This window comes from Balaenoptera ricei, chromosome 4 (genome assembly GCF_028023285.1).
Source record: "Balaenoptera ricei isolate mBalRic1 chromosome 4, mBalRic1.hap2, whole genome shotgun sequence".
NCBI lineage: Eukaryota > Metazoa > Chordata > Mammalia > Artiodactyla > Balaenopteridae > Balaenoptera > Balaenoptera ricei.
The window spans coordinates 153365376-153385364 of record NC_082642.1 but is presented as its reverse complement, the minus strand read 5'-3'; the positions used below and the strand labels follow the sequence as shown (position 1 = coordinate 153385364).

Below are 19989 nucleotides of genomic sequence, written 5' to 3'. Positions count from 1 at the left end.
CAGTGAGAATTATGTAACTTGTCGGGTATTCTCTTTTTATTTTGGGCAACAGAAAGGTCAGATGCAAATATGAATTATAACCAATCACTAAGCAGGACCTTATGCCTATGCAGCTTTATTCTAAGGATCCCAGGCTCCAACTTGGTTTTTTAGTTTGTTTTGTTTGTTTTTAATATTTTTATACTGAGTGGATGTATTCTTGAAGCAATCCGAAACCCTTCTTACAATAAGGTAGGACACAGTTAAATATAACTGTTGTCTACACTGCTCAACATTAATGTTTAATATTTAAGTCCTAAAAATTTTAAACTGAGACAATAAAATCATGGTGCAGTGTCAACAATCTTTCTCAACTAATAAATAAAAGCTTAGGTGAACATGAGGAACTAAGAATTATGATTTCACTCCCAGAGTTAAACCATTAAATTTCTTTTCCTTCACTTATGAAGGATATTTACTTAATTTTTTCATACCAAGATAGAGGAAACAAATACAGCAAAAATTCTTCCAGAACTATACAGATTAGTTAATAGAGCAAAAGAAGGTAATATAGGTGTTATAAACACAGACTTTGACATCATCAGATAAGATCTGTGTTCAAATCTTGGCATCACTGCATCATAGCTTGAAAAAAAATGGGGCAGGGTAGAACCAAATTCACAATTACTAATTACTAATGGTATGAGTTTGCCCAAATGTAAAATGTGGAGAATAATTATCTATTAAATGTGTTGTGAGAATTAAATAACCTATATGAAGTGCTTAAAATAATGCATAGCGTGTTATCCACTCAATCAGAATAGCTGTTTCTGTCACTGTTGTTTTTATATATAAAGCCTAAAGAGCTCTCTTCTAAGCATTTAAGTATTTCTGCCGAAGAACTACTGAAGGATTTTCTTGCGTAACTGCAAAACAGAAATACTTCTCAAAGATAGGTATTTAGCCTAACAATTCAGTGATTAGGCGCTTTAACCAACTTACCTAAATTGTCCAGTGCGAAGAAAACAAAGAGCTCGGTTACCATAAAGAAGGTGATTTTCAGGTCTTTAAAAGAAAGAATGTTTCTTCAGTAAAGAACATTACATACAGAACAAACAACACAGAAATCATAAGGCATGAAATAATTTTCAAAAACTTTACATCTGTGTGGCAGAGCAGAAAGAATATAGTTCTTGTTCCTTCACTACCTGAGTAACTTGTTCAAACCAACTTAAACTTCCCTGTATTCAAAATGAAGATTAAAAAGTTCTACTTTTTCTGCCTAGCTCATAGGGCTGCTGCAAGGATCAAATGAGAAATATTAAAAAACTAGCAAACTACAAGTATGCTGTAACTGTAGAGAACAGAATACTTATGTAAGTCAGAACTGTACCACCTTCACAAAGAACTCAAATAAAGGAAGCCTGTAAATTACAACAGTAATTTAAATAGCTTCATTTCAAGTTTTGTCCTCTTTGGTTTTATCTTACTGTTCCTCTACCTCTTCCTAGAAGAACAGAACAGCAGGCTTTCAGATGTGGTGTGCTACCTGGATTCACTCATTCCCTGTGGAGACGGGTAAGACAGGAAAGAGAGCAGCTGTCGACAGCTCACCCTCCTAAGGCTGCTACAGTATTAGGTGGGCCAGCTAAGATGTCAGTAAGAGCCAGGTGAGGCACACTTGCAGGAATGCTACAGAATTCTAGCAGCTGAGCAAACAGAAGACGAGGTAGAGAGAACACATGCATTCTCTCAACAATTCCAACTACTACCCTTTAAAAATTCCCTCACAGAAAGCACAAATCCCTGAATGGGTGACATCTTAAGTACTAGTAACTAACCCTTTGTTATCAGTTAATAATTTGGAAGGAATTAGTTGAAGGGAAAACAAGACCAAGAAAGAACAGATGACTCTGTACTGGAAAGCTTGGGAAAAAAGTAGGGCAGGGTAGAAGCAAATTTACAATTTCGTCTGACTCGCTTGGGTTATACAACTTGATTAGTAAGTTCATCTACTCAGGTCATCTCATGCTTCTAATACCTACGGGTGAGAAAATATATTCTGCATAGCAAATTGATGATATTCTCCAATTCCTCATCTTGCGTTTCTTTCTAATGACTAGCATTCTAACTTGATCTGCCACATAAAAAGGGTCTCATTGTTCTATTTTGCTCTTACCTACATTCAATGGCTCTGGTGTAATAGATAATAGCTATATCGAATCTTTCTTTGGAGAACTCTTCATTTCCTTTCATTTTCATTAGTTCTCCTTGCTGAGAAATCAAGGTAAAAGAAGACCCATCAATTAAATGCAAAGAGAATCAGGAACCCCAATATTTAGGAAAAATGGTTCTGGGTTTCTATCTCAGATATCAGAAATAACCTGGGGGATTACTTAGGTAGAAAATGAGAATTCAATACCCAACATTTTGGAATATACATTTAAAGAAACCTGTCTGCCTCTAATGACTCGACGCTAACTTTGATAAAGGGATATTAAAAAGTAAACAAAGCCATCACATTATGAATAACACTAACAATTTACCCCTTGTGTACCGTATTTGGCAGGCCCACTTTTAAACAGACCTTGATATGCCTGCATATGCAGAAAAGAAATAAGATCCAAGTAGAATTTTAATTTTAGGTTAGAAAATGTGATGTTATTCAACAAACCTGAGCGCTTAAAAAATAATATATAAATCAATAACATATAGGCATTGTTGATTAGACTAACTGCCCCCCCCAAAAAATGAGGTGACCTATAGCAAGGATGAAATAAAAACAAAAAAAAAACAACCAACAACAAAAAATGAAATCAAAGATGCTACAGATATAACTAAAACTTTTCACCTCAAACCTTCACATTTTCAAAATAAACAAATTAACTATTATTTACTGGATTATATCAATGGCTTTAGCTAGAGAATTAAATAGAATATTAAATATTTTCCTACGTCCCTTTTTAAAAATTTAGTTAAAATCATATTTCCTATGAGCGAATTGTATGGCATGTGAATTACACGTCAATAAAGCTGGTGGCAAAGAAAAATCATATTCCCTCAACTAATTAAAAGCCTTTTAATTTAAAAAAAATCAAATTTCTATTTTCAATTAACTCTTAAAATCTATAACATTAGAAAATTCTGATCAAGATGGCTTCCTCTTCCAAAATAAATATTCCAATCAAAATTTACTAAAAATTTCCCTCAAATATGTTATCAAATTTTATAGTAGTTCCTTGTGTACTGACAGCAGTTTTACTGAACTTTCCTCTGAGTGTTAATAAAAGTTCTAACAAGCAAATCTTAAAATATACTTACAAGTAAATATTTATTCTCACCTCTAGACACTCCGCACAACTTTGAGTTTTAAATTCTTCAAGCAAATTGCAGTTTTCTGTTACAACTTTAGTAATGTGATACTTGTCTAAATTTTATTTTTAGGAGAGAGTGAGAGAACATTTGTTTAAAAAAAACAAATTCGTATTGTTAATGTTCTAATTCTTAGGCTACGTAGGTTGAGTATGTAAAGTTCAAGATGTTATACTTTCTAAATAATGTTTCTTATAATCTTTTACATGTATCAATAATATATTTTTAATAAACAGCTGATAAAATGTTTCAGAGAACATTAGATTCATTGCGTGCTAAGAATCTAATCTGTTTTATTTCTAGCATTTAAAAATCTTGTTTATTATTACTCTAGTTCTAATTGTGGTTAACAGTGCTCTGTCATAACACATTGCAAATAGGCCTCATAATTACTCAAGTCAATTCAACAAACATTATTGAGCTATGGTGTACCTGGCACAAAGTTTAACTAAAATTTCTGAAAACAAAAACCTGAGAAACTACTTTCTAAAATGTGTTTAATATAAAAAAAATGAAGATTTTAAAATGTCTTAATTCAACATTTTGACTCTCATGAATGTTAAAATTTGACATTTTTTGAAATATTATTCTCATAAAAATTTAATAAACTAATTAAAATGCAGTAGGTAATAACCAAAATTTATGTTAAAAGTTTATCAGACCTCAATTTTCTGTATTTTAAGCTGTTTTATAAAAAAGATTTTAAGTGGTAAATAATAATTTTATTGCAACAAAACTATAGTTACGCTTCTAGCCAAACATATTCATTTCCAAGGCAAAAGCAGTATCTAAAATTTAAGATTGAAGAAAGAATTTTGGAAGGTGACCAAATAAAGTAAACTAATACTAAAGGGACAGAATAAGATTATAGAACAAAAACCCGGACTTTGAGATCAGAGAGACCCGACTTCTCATCTAGGTTCTACTACTTAATAGACTAAAGAAATATCATTTAACCTCTCAAAGTTTGCTCATTTCTAAAATAGGATCACAGCATCTACCTGGCAGAACTATTATAAAAAGAGAGAACAGAGAGAGAGAGTCAGAAACGAGCCCAAATGGGTGCCCAGTACATGATACTGGTCCTTTACTTCCACCATAAAATCTAGGCTATAATTAAAGGCTTCCAAAACAACGAAGAGAACAACCTCTATCAACGTAATACAGCCCACCGTCCAATAAACATCAGGAAAACCTGTCTTGGGGCTTCCCTGGTGGCACAGTGCTTAAGAATCCACCTGCCAATGCAGGGGACACAGGATCGAGCCCTGGTCCAAGAAGATCCCACATGCTGCGGAGCAACTAACCCCATGCGCCACAACTACTGAGCCCATGTGCCACAACTACTGAAGCCCGCATGCCTAGAGCCCATGCTCTGCAATGAGAAGCCACCATAATGAGAAGTCTGCACACCACAACAAAAAGTAGCCCCTCTCCCCACAACTAACCAACACAGCCAAAAATAAGTAAATAAATTTATTTTTTAAAAAAAAAGAAAAACCTGTCTTCATATTTAAGCTTAATTTCTCTCTAACACTCAGGTCAAGAGTACAAAATGTGCCCTCTACTCAAAATGGCAAATGGAAATGGCAAATTATCAGTCATTATCAACTAAAGAGCCAAATACTTTCTGTTTCAAGATCCCTATAAAAACAGTTCTAACATTCAAATATTTTAGAGAAAAATATTTCACAAGGTAAAAAATATATAAGGCAGCTTCATCATATATAAGAATAACAAATTCATCAGAGAAATGAAAATTATAATCTTAGCTCAGTTACTTCTCTTATGAATGAGAATACATGAGCCCCAGGGTGGTCTCTTTGGGTATTATATATTAATAATTTATGGCATCCATTTGCTAGGATGTTTAAAAAGTATTAACATCACAGATATCATCATGACAAGAAATACAGAATATAATTAACTATAGGGTTAAAGTTCTCTTATTCAGGCTTTTACTCATAAGAGAAAAACATTTTTTAAAATCCTAAGATAAACAAGAAATCACAGCTACACGTTCTATTTTCCAAAATAATACCTTTATAAAACTGAGTCAAGTAACAATTTAAAGCATTTATACTTACATTCAGTAAAGAAAATACTTAACATAGGCCAACAATTGTCAACTGCTCCTAACCTAGGTAAAATTGTTACATCGCCTGTGTATTTCACCCAATTCAAAGCTTCTTCCATTGCCAAGATTTTCTGTTTCAAAAAGAGGGATGAAAAGTGTGATTTGTGTATTAATTGTAAGTTTACATGTGGCATTATAAATTTATCTTATATAGTATTTCAGATTCTTATTACAAAACTTGTACAACCTCATGTTTTCATTACTATAGCATGTAACCTAGAATAGCTAGACCCCAACACACAAGTTAACAGAGACCACAGATTCACATATGTTATATCTTCAGGTAACCTCAGGCCACCCTCAGAGCCCAGGATGCTGCTGCAATGATTAAAGACCTGGAAGTTGAGGTCTACAACCTGGCCAGAGGCTGCCCTAGGTAGCAGGAGAGTACAGTAACACAAGGTGAATAGGGGTCTCAGATCTCATCTAAACTAGGACTTCCATCCTTACCTTAAGATTAACGGTATCTATTAAGGTTCACTAAAGGGACTATGTACTTTAAATGGTCTGTGGCAAAGAGAAAAATAAGCATATAGGCAACAAGAGGAGGGCATGGTTGGGCAAATGAGCACTCAGTGCAATGACCTTCACGAAGGGTCCAGAGTTCACAGAAGTATAATTCATACTTCTCGTGTCGGAAAAGATTTCAGAAATTAAATAATGAAGTCATCAACGCTGGTGTCAACATGTTAAGGGAAACATGTACATGTTTATGTCACCAGTAGCATTAAAAATTGGTTTACTGGGAATTTCCTGGCAGTCCAGTGGTTAGGACTCTGTGCTCTTACTGCTGAGGGCCCAGGTTCAATCCCTGGTCGGGGAGCTAAGATCCTACAATGTATCTGGAGATCATCTAGTAATTGTGTACCAAAAAATGTTCACACCAGGGGCCTAATAATTTCATTTGGGAGAGAACATATGCCAGGTAAATAATCTGAAAGAGAAAAAACAATCAACTTGTAAGGAAGCTCAAAATTACACTACATATATGGGGAAAAAAATGATAATAATGCAAACTCCCCAAACAAGGAGATTGCTTAGGCAAAATATAGAAATCAGTACTACTAAATGTTACCTATAAAATGTTGACTCTGTGGGCCTAGTATTGATACAGGGGGCAATGAGAAGTGAGAAAACTGCCACTTATTCAAAGTGGTTGTATCATATTCCCATGTTAACACTTACATTTTCTATTTTATAACCAATTCTCAATAAGCCTCCAATAAAGAATGAATCATTCTGCAAAACAGAAAAGACAAAACATTTTTTTCCTTATTCGGCCAATCATACTTTAATTTTCTAGTGGAAAAAAAAATTCTACATTTTAGGAATACTACTGTTATGTACATGGTAGTCCACTTTCTACAGCACTTTCATGCGCAATTTACCTCTTAAGGACCCTAAAACAAGTCAAAAATAGTCTTACATAGGGTTCTAATAATAAAATGATTTAGTTTAACTTTTAGATGTATGGATTTTAAACTTTTAGAGGTATGGTTCACTACACCTACATTTTTTAATAAAATTACACTGGCTGGGCTTCCCTGGTGGCGCAGTGGTTGGGAGTCCACCTGCCAATGCGAGGGACACAGGTTTGAACCCTGGTCAGGGAGGATCCCACTTGCCGCGGAGCAGCGGGGCCCGTGCACCACAACTGCTGGGCCTCTGCTCTGGAGCCCGCGAGCCACAACTGCTGAAGCCCGTGTGCCACAACTACTGAGCCCGTGCTCCGCAACAAGAGAAGCCACTGGTGCTGTCACTCCCTCTTGCGAGAGCACCAGAATCACAACGGGCTGCTGGACAATCATTGACAGGAAGACCCTGGACTTCACCAAGGAGGATACCCCACGTCCAAGGACAGAGGAGAAGCCACAGTGAGACGGTAGGAGGGGCGCAATCAGAGTAAAATCAAACCCCATAACTGCTGGGTGGGTGACTCACAGACTGGCGAACACTTATACCACAGAAGTCCACCCACTGGAGTAAAGGTTCTGAGCCCCACGTCAGGCTTCCCAACCTGGGGGTCAGGCAACGGGAGGAGGAATTCCTAGAGAATCAGACTTTGAAGCCTAGTGGGAATTGGATTGCAGGACTTTGACGGGACTGGGGGAAACAGAGACCCCACTCTTGGAGGGCACACACAAAGTAATGTGTGCATCAGGACCCAGGGGAAGGAGCAGTGAGCCTGGGGGAGACTGAACCAGACCTACCTGCTGGTGTTGGGGGGTCTCCTGCAGAGGCGAGTGGTGGCTCAGTTTCACCGTGGGGATAAGGACACTGGCAGCAGAGGTTCTGGGAAGTTCTCCTTGGCGTGAGCCCTCCCAGAGTCTGCCATTAACCCCACCAAAGAGCACGGGTAGGCTCCAGTGTTGGGTTGCCTCAGGCAAAACAGCCAACAGGGAGGGAACCCAGCCCCACCCATCAACAGTCAAGTGGATTAAGGTTTTACTGAGCTCTGACCGCCACAGCAACAGGGAGGGAACCCAGCCCCACCCATCAACAGTCAAGTGGATTAAGGTTTTACTGAGCTCTGACCGCCACAGCAACAGTCAGCTCTACCCACCACCAGAGCCTCCCATCAAGCCTCTTAGATAGCCTCAACCACCAGAGGGCAGACAACAGAAGCAAGAAAAACTATAATCCTGCAGCCTGTGGACCAAAAACCACAGTTACAGAAAGATAGAGAAGATGAAAAGGCAGAGGGCTATGTACCAGATGAAGGAACAAGAAAAAACCCCAGAAAAACAACTAAATGAAGTGGAGATAGGCAACCTTCCAGAAAAAGAATTCAGAATAATGATAGTGAAGATGATCCAGGACCTTGGAATAAGAATGGAGGCAAAGATTGAGAAGATGCAAGAAATGATTAACAAAAACCTAGAAGAATTAAAGAACAAACAAACAGAGATGACCAATACAATAACTGAAATGAAAACTACACTAGAAGGAATCAATAGCAGAATAACTGAGGCAGAAGAACGGATAAGTGACCTGGAAGACAGAATGATGGAATTCACTGCTGCGGAACAGACTAAAGAAAAAAGAATGAAAAGAAATGAAGACAGCCTAAGAGACCTCTGGGACAACATTAAACGCAACAACATTCGCATTATAGGGGTCCCAGAAGGAGAAGAGAGAGAGAAAGGACCAGAGAAAATATTTGAAGAGATTATAGTCGAAAACTTCCCTAACATGGGAAAGGAAATAGCCACCCAAGTCCAGGAAGCGCAGAGAGTCCCATACAGGATAAACCCAAGTAGAAACACGCCGAGACACATAGTAATCAAAGTGGCAAAAATTAAAGACAAAGAAAAATTATTGAAAGCAGCAAGGGAAAAACAACAAATAACATACAAGGGAACTCCCATAAGGTTAACAGCTGATTTCTCAGCAGAAACTCTGCAAGCCAGAAGGGAGTGGCATGATATACTTAAAGTGATGAAAGGGAAGAACCTACAACCAAGATTACTCTACCCGGCAAGGATCTCATTTAGATTTGATGGAGAAATCAAAAGCTTTACAGACAAGCAAAAGCTAAGAGAATTCAGCACCACCAAACCAGCTCTACAACAAATGCTAAAGGAACTTCTCTAAGTGGGAAACACAAGAGAAGAAAAGGACCTACAAAAACAAACCCAAACCAATTAAGAAAATGGTCATAGGGACATACATATCGATAATTACCTTAAACGTGAATGGATTAAATGCCCCAACCAAAAGACATAGACTGGCTGAATGGATACAAAAACAGGACCCATATATATGCTGTCTACAAGAGACCCACTTTAGACCTAGGGACACATACAGACTGAAAGTGAGGGGATGGAAAAAGATATTCCATGCAAATGGAAATCAAAAGAAAGCTGGAGTAGCTATACTCATATCAGATAAAATAGTCTTTAAAATAAAGAATGTTACAAGAGACAAGGAAGGACACTACATAATGATCCAGGGATCAATCCAAGAAGAAGATATAACAATTATAAATATATATGCACCCAACATAGGAGCACCTCAATACATAAGGCAACTGCTAACAGCTATAAAAGAGGAAATCGACAGTAACACAATAATAGTGGGGGACTTTAACACCTCACTTACACCAATGGACAGATCATCCAAAATGAAAATAAATAAGGAAACAGAAGCTTTAAATGACACAATAGACCAGATAGATTTAATTGATATATATCGGACATTCCATCCAAAAACAGCAGATTACACGTTCTTCTCAAGTGCGCACGGAACATTCTCCAAGATAGATCACATCTTGGGTCACAAATCAAGCCTCAGTAAATTTAAGAAAATTGAAATCATATCAAGCATCTTTTCTGACCACAACGCTATGAGATTAGAAATGAATTACAGGGAAAAAAACGTAAAAAGGACAAACACATGGAGGCTAAACAATACGTTACTAAATAACCAAGAGATCACTGAAGAAATCAAAGAGGAAATAAAAAAATACCTAGAGACAAATGACAATGAAAACACGACGACCCAAAACCTATGGGATGCAGCAAAAGCAGTTCTAAGAGGGAAGTTTATAGCTATACAAGCCTACCTAAAGAAACAAGAAAAAGCTCAAGTAAACAATCTAACCTTACACTTAAAGAAACTAGAGAAAGAAGAACAAACAAAACCCAAAGTTAGCAGAAGGAAAGAAATCATAAAGATCAGAGCAGAAATAAATGAAATAGAAACAAAGAAAACAATAGCAAAGATCAATAAAACTAAAAGTTGGTTCTTTGAGAAGATAAACAAAATTGATAAGCCATTAGCCAGACTCATCAAGAAAAAGAGGGAGAGGACTCAAATCAATAAAATCAGAAATGAAAAAGGAGAAGTTACAACAGACACCGCAGAAATACAAAGCATCCTAAGAGACTACTACAAGCAACTTTATGCCAATAAAATGGACAACCTGGAAGAAATGGACAAATTCTTAGAAAGGTATAACCTTCCAAGACTGAACCAGGAAGAAATAGAAAATATGAACAGACCAATCACAAGTAATGAAATTGAAACTGTGATTAAAAATCTTCCAACAAACAAAAGTCCAGGACCAGATGGCTTCACAGGTGAATTCTATCAAACATTTAGAGAAGAGCTAACACCCATCCTTCTCAAACTCTTCCAAAAAATTGCAGAGGAAGGAACACTCCCAAACTCATTCTATGAGGCCACCATCACCCTGATACCAAAACCAGACAAAGACACTACAAAAAAAGAAAATTACAGACCAATATCACTGATGAATATAGATGCAAAAATCCTCAACAAAATACTAGCAAACAGGATCCAACAACACATTAAAAGGATCATACACCACGATCAAGTGGGATTTATCCCAGGGATGCAAGGATTCTTCAATATACGCAAATCAATCAATGTGATACACCATATTAACAAATTGAAGAATAAAAACCATATGATCATCTCAATAGATGCAGAAAAAGCTTTTGACAAAATTCAACACCCATTTCTGATAAAAACTCTCCAGAAAGTGGGCATAGAGGGAACCTACCTCAACATAATAAAGGCCATATATGACAAACCCACAGCAAACATCATTCTCAATGGTGAAAAACTGAAAGCATTTCCTCTAAGATCAGGAACGAGACAAGGATGTCCACTCTCACCACTATTATTCAACATAGTTTTGGAAGTCCTAGCCACGGCAATCAGAGAAGAAAAAGAAATAAAAGGAATACAAATTGGAAAAGAAGAAGTAAAACTGTCACTGTTTGCGGATGACATGATACTATACATAGAGAATCCTAAAACTGCCACCAGAAAACTGCTAGAGCTAATTAATGAATATGGTAAAGTTGCAGGATACAAAATTAATGCACAGAAATCTCTTGCATTCCTATACACTAATGATGAAAAATCTGAAAGAGAAATTATGGAAACACTCCCATTTACCATTGCAACAAAAAGAATAAAATACCTAGGAATAAACCTACCTAGGGAGACAAAAGACCTGTATGCAGAACAAGAGAAGCCACTGCAATGAGAAGCCCGCGCACCGCAACGAAGAGTAGCCCCCGCTCTCCACAACCAGAGAAAGCCCGCACGCAGCAACGAAGACCCAACGCAGCCAAAAATAAATAAATAAAATTTTAAAAAAATTACACTGGCTGATATAAGTTGCTGCAGAGGATTAATCTGCAGGAAATAAATATCAGAATGCCCTTTCTAAATTTAAGTTTGCAATCAGAATTATCAAGAAAAACACTTGGCTCCATAACCAACTGAAATGAGAAAAATTATTAAATGGCTTTCAAGGGAAAAAAAACCCTCAGTGTAGTACAGGGATACCTCCTCAAATCTGACATGATAAAGTTTACCCCAAAGAAAGAATATTTGTTGTGGTGGTGCTAACAGTGGCATGATTTTACGTTACAAGATAGAACCCATCACTTTTAGAACCTGCGGCAAAGGTTTCTGTGAACCAGGTGCACACTTCCATTTGTGACAAATTCTAATGTCTATTTGTTAACGACAAGGAGCAGGCCTGGTTCTCATCATGTCATGTCAGAACCATGAAAACAGCCATCTACCTGATCTTTCAAATACACAGCACAAACTCATGGATAGCAGAACAAGCTCAGGTTAACTATTACCCGTTAGCCACTATAAATTAGTAACATGGGCCTAATACCATATAAATATCTATATTCTTGAAATGCGGGAGAGGAACACATTCTATCACTTACCGCAGCTTTCTTTGCCAAATCCACAATATCTTCCATCAACTCAAGATGTTGTAATTTCTTCAAACTTATCTCAGAAGCATGAGAACTGCTTAAAGATAAATTTATTTTTTAAAAGATTAGGGTCTCATATATAAAATCCATTGAATCTTACACACAACTATATGCTATACCTCAATTTAAACTATTTGAATAAAATTAAGTTCTGTCACTCTAGGTAATAATAAGTTGTTTATTAGGTAGACAAAATACTATACTTTTTTCTTTCTTCTGTACTATAATACTGGTATTTATAAACAAGCATATTAATTTTTCCTTATTCAGCTTCAAATCTACCATCTAACGCTCTTCAGAGTTTCATTCATTATAATGTTACCATGATTATTCATTCATATCCAAATCCCAAGTATTAACTTTTTCCACTCCATTAAACAAAAGTAGAGTTGAACAGTATACAAGAATGAGACATAAGCCTTCCATTGCACTTGGCATTCCTCAGTACTGGGCAACACACTCTCACTGTTCATACAAAATGGGTTAATAAGCAGTAACTTACTTCGCCTCCACACAGGGGTGCAACCGTGATATTACAGAACTGTGTTGACGTTGAAACAGAAGTGGCCAGAAGACGTGTATTTTAATGGCATCACAGTAATCTTGCAGGATAGAAACAGGTTTACTACACCACATAGTGCAGATGTCAAACTCTTAATTAAAAAGAAAAAGTTTTATATTAATATTTTGTGCCTCATTTTGGAATGAATCGACACTGTTAAGGGAAAAGACAAAAATGGATATGGAAAGGTAAGAAATGAATGGATGAAATATTTTAACCTGTCAGATGTTAAGAATATCTAAGTGTTAGCTAAAACTCTATTTTAACAAAGAAAGGTTTTTTAATTTCTAGTGAAAAAGAATAATAAAGAATAAACTTTGTAAAGATATATAAGTCTGTTATGTTGATGTGAATGCATGAACCTCCCTTGATAACTGTTTCAACAAATTAAAATTAAAATACCAAAGTACTCACCTAAGTTTCCCTCACTTTGGGTATAATCTTTATACTGTCTACCCTGAAAAAGAAAAAAATTCTTTTGACTTGTATCTGGTAAATGCAAAAGTAACAGTCCTTGATTTTTAATGTAAGGGTTATCAATACTAAACTAAAAACTCACAGTACGTTTACTTTTACACTTTGAATACAACATCTTCAACCAATGAGTCTTTTGGCCTTTTCAGTGTTTCCCCCAGTCCGTTCTATGGCTCTCCCTGAGAGCCTTTAGTCTCATCTCCAGTCAGAAAACAAGCTTTCACCAGCACTGCACATTCTCCTTGTTGAGACACTGCTTACTTTTCCGTCTGAAATGACCTCTTCAAAACCCATACACATCTCCCTATCAAATCTCGTGTAGCACAAAAATGTCTTTACTCAGATAGCTCTATACCACAAAACCTTCAAGAAGTAAATCTTAAAGGTTCTCATAAGAAGGAAAAAAAATGTGTAACTATGTATGGTGATGGACGTTAACTAAACTTATTGTGTTGATCTCATGATATATACATATACTGAATCCTTATGTTGTACATCTGAAACTAATGTCATATGTCTATTATACCTCAATTTAAAAAAAAAAGAAAACTTTAAGAATACATACTGTTAAAAACAAAAAGTTAAGGGGATTTCCCTGGCGGTCCAGTAGTTAAGACTGCACTTCCACCGCAGAGGGCACGGGTTTGATCCCCTGGTCAGGAAACTAAGATCCCGCATGCCACGCGGTGCAGTCAAAAAAAAAAAAAAAGGTTAAGAAATCTACTTACCACCCCGTCACAGTAAAGTTGAGTCACACGAACATAATCATTGGACATAAATTCGGAGGCAAAGACACAATCATCCACATAAGGGCACTCTTCTAACAAGGCATAATCTGCTACAGTGAAATTTCCCAGGGCAAAATCGTCCATGGTGCACCATCCTAAGAGACAACAAAACCCAAATCAATAATTAAATCATTTGAGATGATATGAGAAGCAGTTTTCCTAGCTTCTATGGTATATCTGAAAAATACTTGGAACTTACACCCCAAGTGACCAAGTTCTCCAATGAGAACATTGAGCTCTGGAAGATTCTCATCCTCATTCGCTAGTTTTTCCCCTTGACTCTCCTCGAGTATCAGTTTAATCTATTTCTTCTTTTTGTCAGGTTCAAAGAATCACCATCTCTACCCTGAATTTAACTGTTTACATATCTCCTTTAGATGGAAGATAAGGGCATCTTATTCATCTTTGTATGTGCCTAGATGAATGAACAAAAGACATCTTTCCACTGCTGCCCTTTTACCCCAACTGCTTTTACTGCCTCTGTGAAATATGCTGTTTCATCATACAGAAACTCTGCCACATTCTCAACCTCCGGGCTGGAACTAAATCCTGACTCCACTGAGAAAACGGTGTCCTCTCAGCTGTTCATATTCTCCTATCCATGCCTCAGTGTGTGTGTCTGTCCCGGGCAAAGGGGCAGAGCTGAAGTGGTACAGGGAGAGTATGCAGCCTCCTAACCCCTCACAGCCGCATCCAGACCTGCCATCCTCCCAGCAATCGCTGCTCCTAATGCTCTCACAACAACTACAGCACAGGCTGCAGCAGCAGCAACGCCCCTTACATTATCAGCGACCATGCTCTTAAAACAAGTACTTCAGTGGGGGGAAGGGGAATTAGGGCTAGAGTTTCAGACTAAAGTGTGTTCCCCTGAAGAAAGCTCAATAACAAAAATGTATAGCTATCAGTGAATGGCTACAAAACCTAAATATCACTGGAAAATGCAGCATTTTATTACTTGTAACTCTTGCCCAAGTAGTGGCTTTCTTTTCCTATCATCACCAGCACCACCATTAACACCATTTTTTATACCTGTTCACTTTACCACTATTATCCCACTACGGTTAGGATAAACCAAGTTTCTTTTTTCCTAAGCAAGACCACCATCAGTCCTTGGAAAACACATCTGTTTCTTTTAAGTAATCCTTCTTCTTATGCCCAATTTGCTGTACAACAACCTCACAATATCAGAAGCGAAGACCAATGACCACCTTCCTAGCAAACTGCCGGTACCATTTGTCCTATGTTGTACCAGGCGTTTTACGCGTACCATCTCACTGATCCTCACAGCAATTCTTCGCAGGCCCAATTATTATCGTGGTCACTGTACAGATGGAAAACATGCATAGCAAAACTAAGTAATTTGCTCAAGGTCACCAAGCTAGGCAGGATTCAAACCTAGGTCTTCTGATTCCACAGTTTCCTCTCAAACACTGTATTTCACTAGATCTACGTTTCGTTGTCACTGCCGTCTAGCTGCCTCCTGGCTGTTGTCACGTTTAAGAACACGGGCAACTAGTTCACAGTGTTCGCCTCTTTCCTCCAGTCATCGTTCCAGCCACACCAACGTCCGTGTGGACAACCCTTCAGCACTCTAGCCTTGCAGCGCAACCACCTTCCCAACTAAAATGAAATTCGCGGCCCACCTCACCTCGGCTCTTCCTTCACAAGGCCACACCCTGGACCACTGCCCAGGTCTCAACCAGTTTTTAAATCTTTAACTCTGATTAGCTCCTCTCCAACCACACCCAGGAATCATTACGACTTACGCCTCCCCTATCTCCTACCACATTCTTCAACCTCATCAAGAATTCTTCCTTTTCTGCCATTCAAATCCTCCATTCTCGTTTATTTTCACTTTCCTAATATTGGGTTTCCACTTCCACCATTTAAGGGAAGCTGCTTCAGTAAAGCCGTTAGCGACCTTTTCCAGTAGACCAGATATCTACAATGTCCGGAACCTGACCTGTTCTAGATGAACAATACTTCCAGAGTTTAGAGAATTTAACTCCAAAAGTAAACAATGATTGGAAAAAATAAAAAGACATTTTAGCACCCAAAGTATGGCACATAATATGGGACATATGCTATTCTGGGAAATATATACACTTTTAGACTCATTTGTCTTGCAAATGTTTTTTGTATATAAATACAGAAAGAGCCAAGAACGGTCTGTCACAGCCCACACATCACCATCGTGGCATCAGTTACAATACAATTAACGTGCTCATACCTGGCAGACTGGGCCACTGTGACACCATGCTGGTCAGTCACAGCCTGGCATATCTCACTGATACCATGCCCTACACCAACTGTACCGTAATTACGACATTGGTGTTACTTTTATTTTCTGTTTTGTTTTAACCAGAGAGGCGATGCGGCATAGTGGTTAAGAGCATGGACTCTGGAACCAGACTGCCTGGCCTTGAATCCTGGCTCTCCCATTTCCTGAGTGTGTGATCTTGGACAAGTTACTTAACCTCTGTAGGCTTCAGTTTCCTCACTTAATCAAACGAGGACAGCAACTCTACCTATCTGATTAATCCATTAATTCATTTAAAGTGCTTTTAATAGCACACAGTGTATAGGAAACACTACAAATATCAGCTATCATTAACATATTAGATAAATGTTTTTTTAATCTGCTATTTGGATGCCTCTAACTAAATGGTCTCCCTTAATTGCTAATTCCAAAGAGCACTTTTCAGCTTACAACTTACTTGACGCTGTTGACCACTTCCTCCTTCTCAGAACTCTTCATTTGGACTCCAAAGACCATCTTCTCCTGGTTCTCCTCCTATTCTTCTGGCTGCTCTTCCTCAGTCTCCATGGGCTCTTCTTCTCCATTCCCCGCCACCCAAATGTCAACTCTCTTTTCTTCTCACGCTCACTCTCTCCTTGGGTGACCTTATCCACCACACCCATGGCTTAAAACAGCACTTTCTGAACTTCCATCATTTGCATAGCTTCACCACAATTTTTGCCATTTCCACAGATCCCACGTATTTTATTTACTTAATATTCTCTTCTTTTTGGGCTCACTTGGCCTAAGTGATAATATCCATGATATTATAGGTGTGAAATACAGCTTACGTTTTTCAGACATGTTAAATTCCTAACTATTAAAATTTTTTTATCTGTGTACTACTTTAAATTACCTCATACTCACTGTAGCAAACCACGGCTGACATGTCCAAATGCTGAAGACTCTCAAATCTCTCCAGGCTGGGTTGCATCTCATGACTTCTAGACCCTCCCTGTCGACTGCTACTGGGTCTTAACCAAGATGTCCCGCAAGCCTCTCAGATTCAGTAAGTTCAAAAACAAACTTATCTTTTTCCTCAAGAACAAATGAAACCAAGTTCTTTCCTCTTTCTGTATGTTACCAGTTAATTGCTCTACATGCCACCTGGTTACCCAAACCAGAAATCTGGAGGTCAATCTAGACTCCCCCAGTCTCCTTCCACATTCCTAACCAACCTGACCATGAAGTCCTGTCCTTTCGACTCCTCTAAGGAATCCAAAATTACCACATACACCTCTTCATGGCCACTGCCAATGCCTTGGTTGTAGCTCCATCTTTTCTCCTCTGAACTACTTAAACAAGCAGTTTCTTAATTGGTGACTTGCCTTCAATCTTGGCATCCCCTAAAACTCTGATCATAACACTTTACTGCTTAAAATAATTCAGCAGCTTCTCATCATCTTCAGGATAAAGTCCAAACTCCTTACTATAGCACAGAAGGCCTTTTATGATCCTGTTCCTGCATTTCTCTAGTCACTCCGTGACATGCAACGTAGAAGCCAGTCATACTCAGGTGTCTGTCATTTCTAAACAAAGCTTATTCTGCAACCAGAATGCCTACCAGTCCTTAATACTCGATTGCAGGAAGCATTTCCTGAACTTCTCACTACCACCAAGTTTATTTTTGCACCGCTTCTCTGTAAGCCCTGAGCACCCTGTTCATATCTTTTTGACAGCAATTTTCATACTGTTTGGTCATTACAGGTTTCTCTCTGTAGGTTCACTATGTCCAGAGGGCACACTGTGTCCTACTCATCTTGATTCCCTATCTCAGTGCTTCCCAAATTTTTAACTTGCATACCCCAAAGTAGAAAACTTTGCCAAATCCACTTGTCAACTGTACTGTTACCTATTTAATATTTTTATTTAGACTAACTCAACTTTTAACTTAGATGTAAGCTTGTATTAATAGAAAGTTTGTTACCACCAAGAAATCTTAAGTTTGGTAAGACAGAATTTTTTTTCCTAACACAAACTAAAATGAATATACTACAAAAATTAAATACTAATGTAAAGGACTTCTGAGTCCATCAATTATGATGAACTAATGGGGCACTCCATGACTGCAAAACAAAGTGGATGCTAGATTTTTAAAATTTTGCTGAGCTCATAGAAATAGCCAACACTTAAAACCACCTTTTCCCCCCAAAGCAACAAACCTCTAGCTAGAAACTAAACCTGACAGTCAACAATGATAAATCATAATGCCAAGAGCAATAGTGGGATCATGGGCCAGAAGCAAAGTGAGAAAACTGAAAGGTTGGTCCCACGTAAAGCTCCCAGCCAAAGCTAATACAAATCCTATCAGAAGGAAAGTACCCCCAAATCAGACTCTCAAAATTCCCACAGAGAAAGATCAATCAATCAGAAGTTCATAATTGAAAATCTCTAAGCACAGGAGGTGACAATCCACCATAAGGGAGGCAACAGAAAAAACAAGCAATACATTTAGACCCCTGAGGACATCAGACATTGGGATTGCCAGTCTACAGAATATAGATTCAAAAAAATGAGCAAGCAACATGAGACTATAAAAAATGACTGGGTATAGCCAAGAAAGAACCGAGTGATACTTTAAGAAATTAAAAATATAATTGTTAAAAGTAAAGGAAAATAAAACACATGGGTCAAACAGATGATCAGGCACAGGTGAAGAGAAAATTGATGAACAAGAACATATGCCTGATGAAATTACCCAGCACTTTAAGTTCTGGCAAAGATACAAGGAAATGAAAAATATGAAAGACGAAAAATAAGTGATCTGGAAACAGTCTAATACATATATATCCAGTTAAATTTCCAGAAGGAGAAAATAGATAAAATCAGAGAGAAAGTATTTAAAGGGCACAAGGCTCAGAATCTTCTAGACCTCATGAAGACAAAATTCTGAATCAGGAAACACATGTATCCAAAATAGAATAAATAAAAAGTAATCATCACCTAGACTTATAAGTGAAGATGTAAACCAAAGACAGAAAATCCAATGCAGCCAGAAGAAAAATAATATTTTCTTCAAATTACCGTAAATAAAACTGGCAGCAGACAACTTTGCATGTAGAATAATATATTTACCATATAAACAGAAAATAAAGCATCAACCTAGAACTGTATACCCATCAAAATTATCCTCAAGAACAAGGGTAAAATAAAAATAATTTTAGATAAAAAAATGAGTTGACCACCAAGAGACCTGAACTAACTTCTAAAAGTACCAATTAAAAATCATAAATTACCTGACTGGATTAAAAGAAAAATCTAGTAATATATTCTTCGTAAGAGATACCTAAAATCTAAGGACATAAGAAAAGTGACATGAAAATGAAGAAAAAGGTTATTCCAGGTAAATTACCACCAAAAGAAAGGTGGGATAGACCAAACAGACCCTAAGACAAAAAACAAAATTAAGCGTGGAGAGAACCACAACATAACAGAAAAGGTTCAACCCACTAGGAAAACAATGTTTAGCTTGCATGTATCTAATCAAATAGTCTCAAAATACATAAAAATGAAAACTGTTAGAACTACAGGACGTCTGTTAGAAGGTAACAGTGGAAGACTACATCTCTCTCATGACAGGTCAAACAACTGAAAATTAATATAGA

General features: G+C 37.5%; 1 protein-coding gene across 10 annotated transcripts in view; it reads right to left on the bottom strand.

Moving 5' to 3' along the window:
* Positions 1-19989, bottom strand: part of TTC3 (tetratricopeptide repeat domain 3) — a 141732-nt gene that overhangs the window by 115184 nt on the left and 6559 nt on the right. For 6 of the 10 annotated variants that reach the window (XM_059921519.1, XM_059921517.1, XM_059921520.1 and 3 more), the window contains 9 exons: positions 14026-14180; positions 13238-13280; positions 12764-12914; positions 12211-12298; positions 6674-6727; positions 5439-5559; positions 3321-3406; positions 2159-2253; positions 982-1044 (listed from right to left, as the gene is read on the bottom strand). The exons of 2 other annotated variants lie outside the window; for them this stretch is intronic. In XM_059921519.1, coding sequence (XP_059777502.1) covers positions 982-1044; positions 2159-2253; positions 3321-3406; positions 5439-5559; positions 6674-6727; positions 12211-12298; positions 12764-12914; positions 13238-13280; positions 14026-14169 — 845 coding nt within the window. In that variant the 5' untranslated portion in view covers positions 14170-14180. Of the gene's footprint in view, positions 1-981; positions 1045-2158; positions 2254-3320; positions 3407-5438; positions 5560-6673; positions 6728-12210; positions 12299-12763; positions 12915-13237; positions 13281-14025; positions 14181-16802; positions 17130-17240; positions 18252-19989 lie in introns of those variants that run through there. 2 more of the 10 variants (XM_059921518.1, XM_059921521.1) reach the window with 2 other exon arrangements.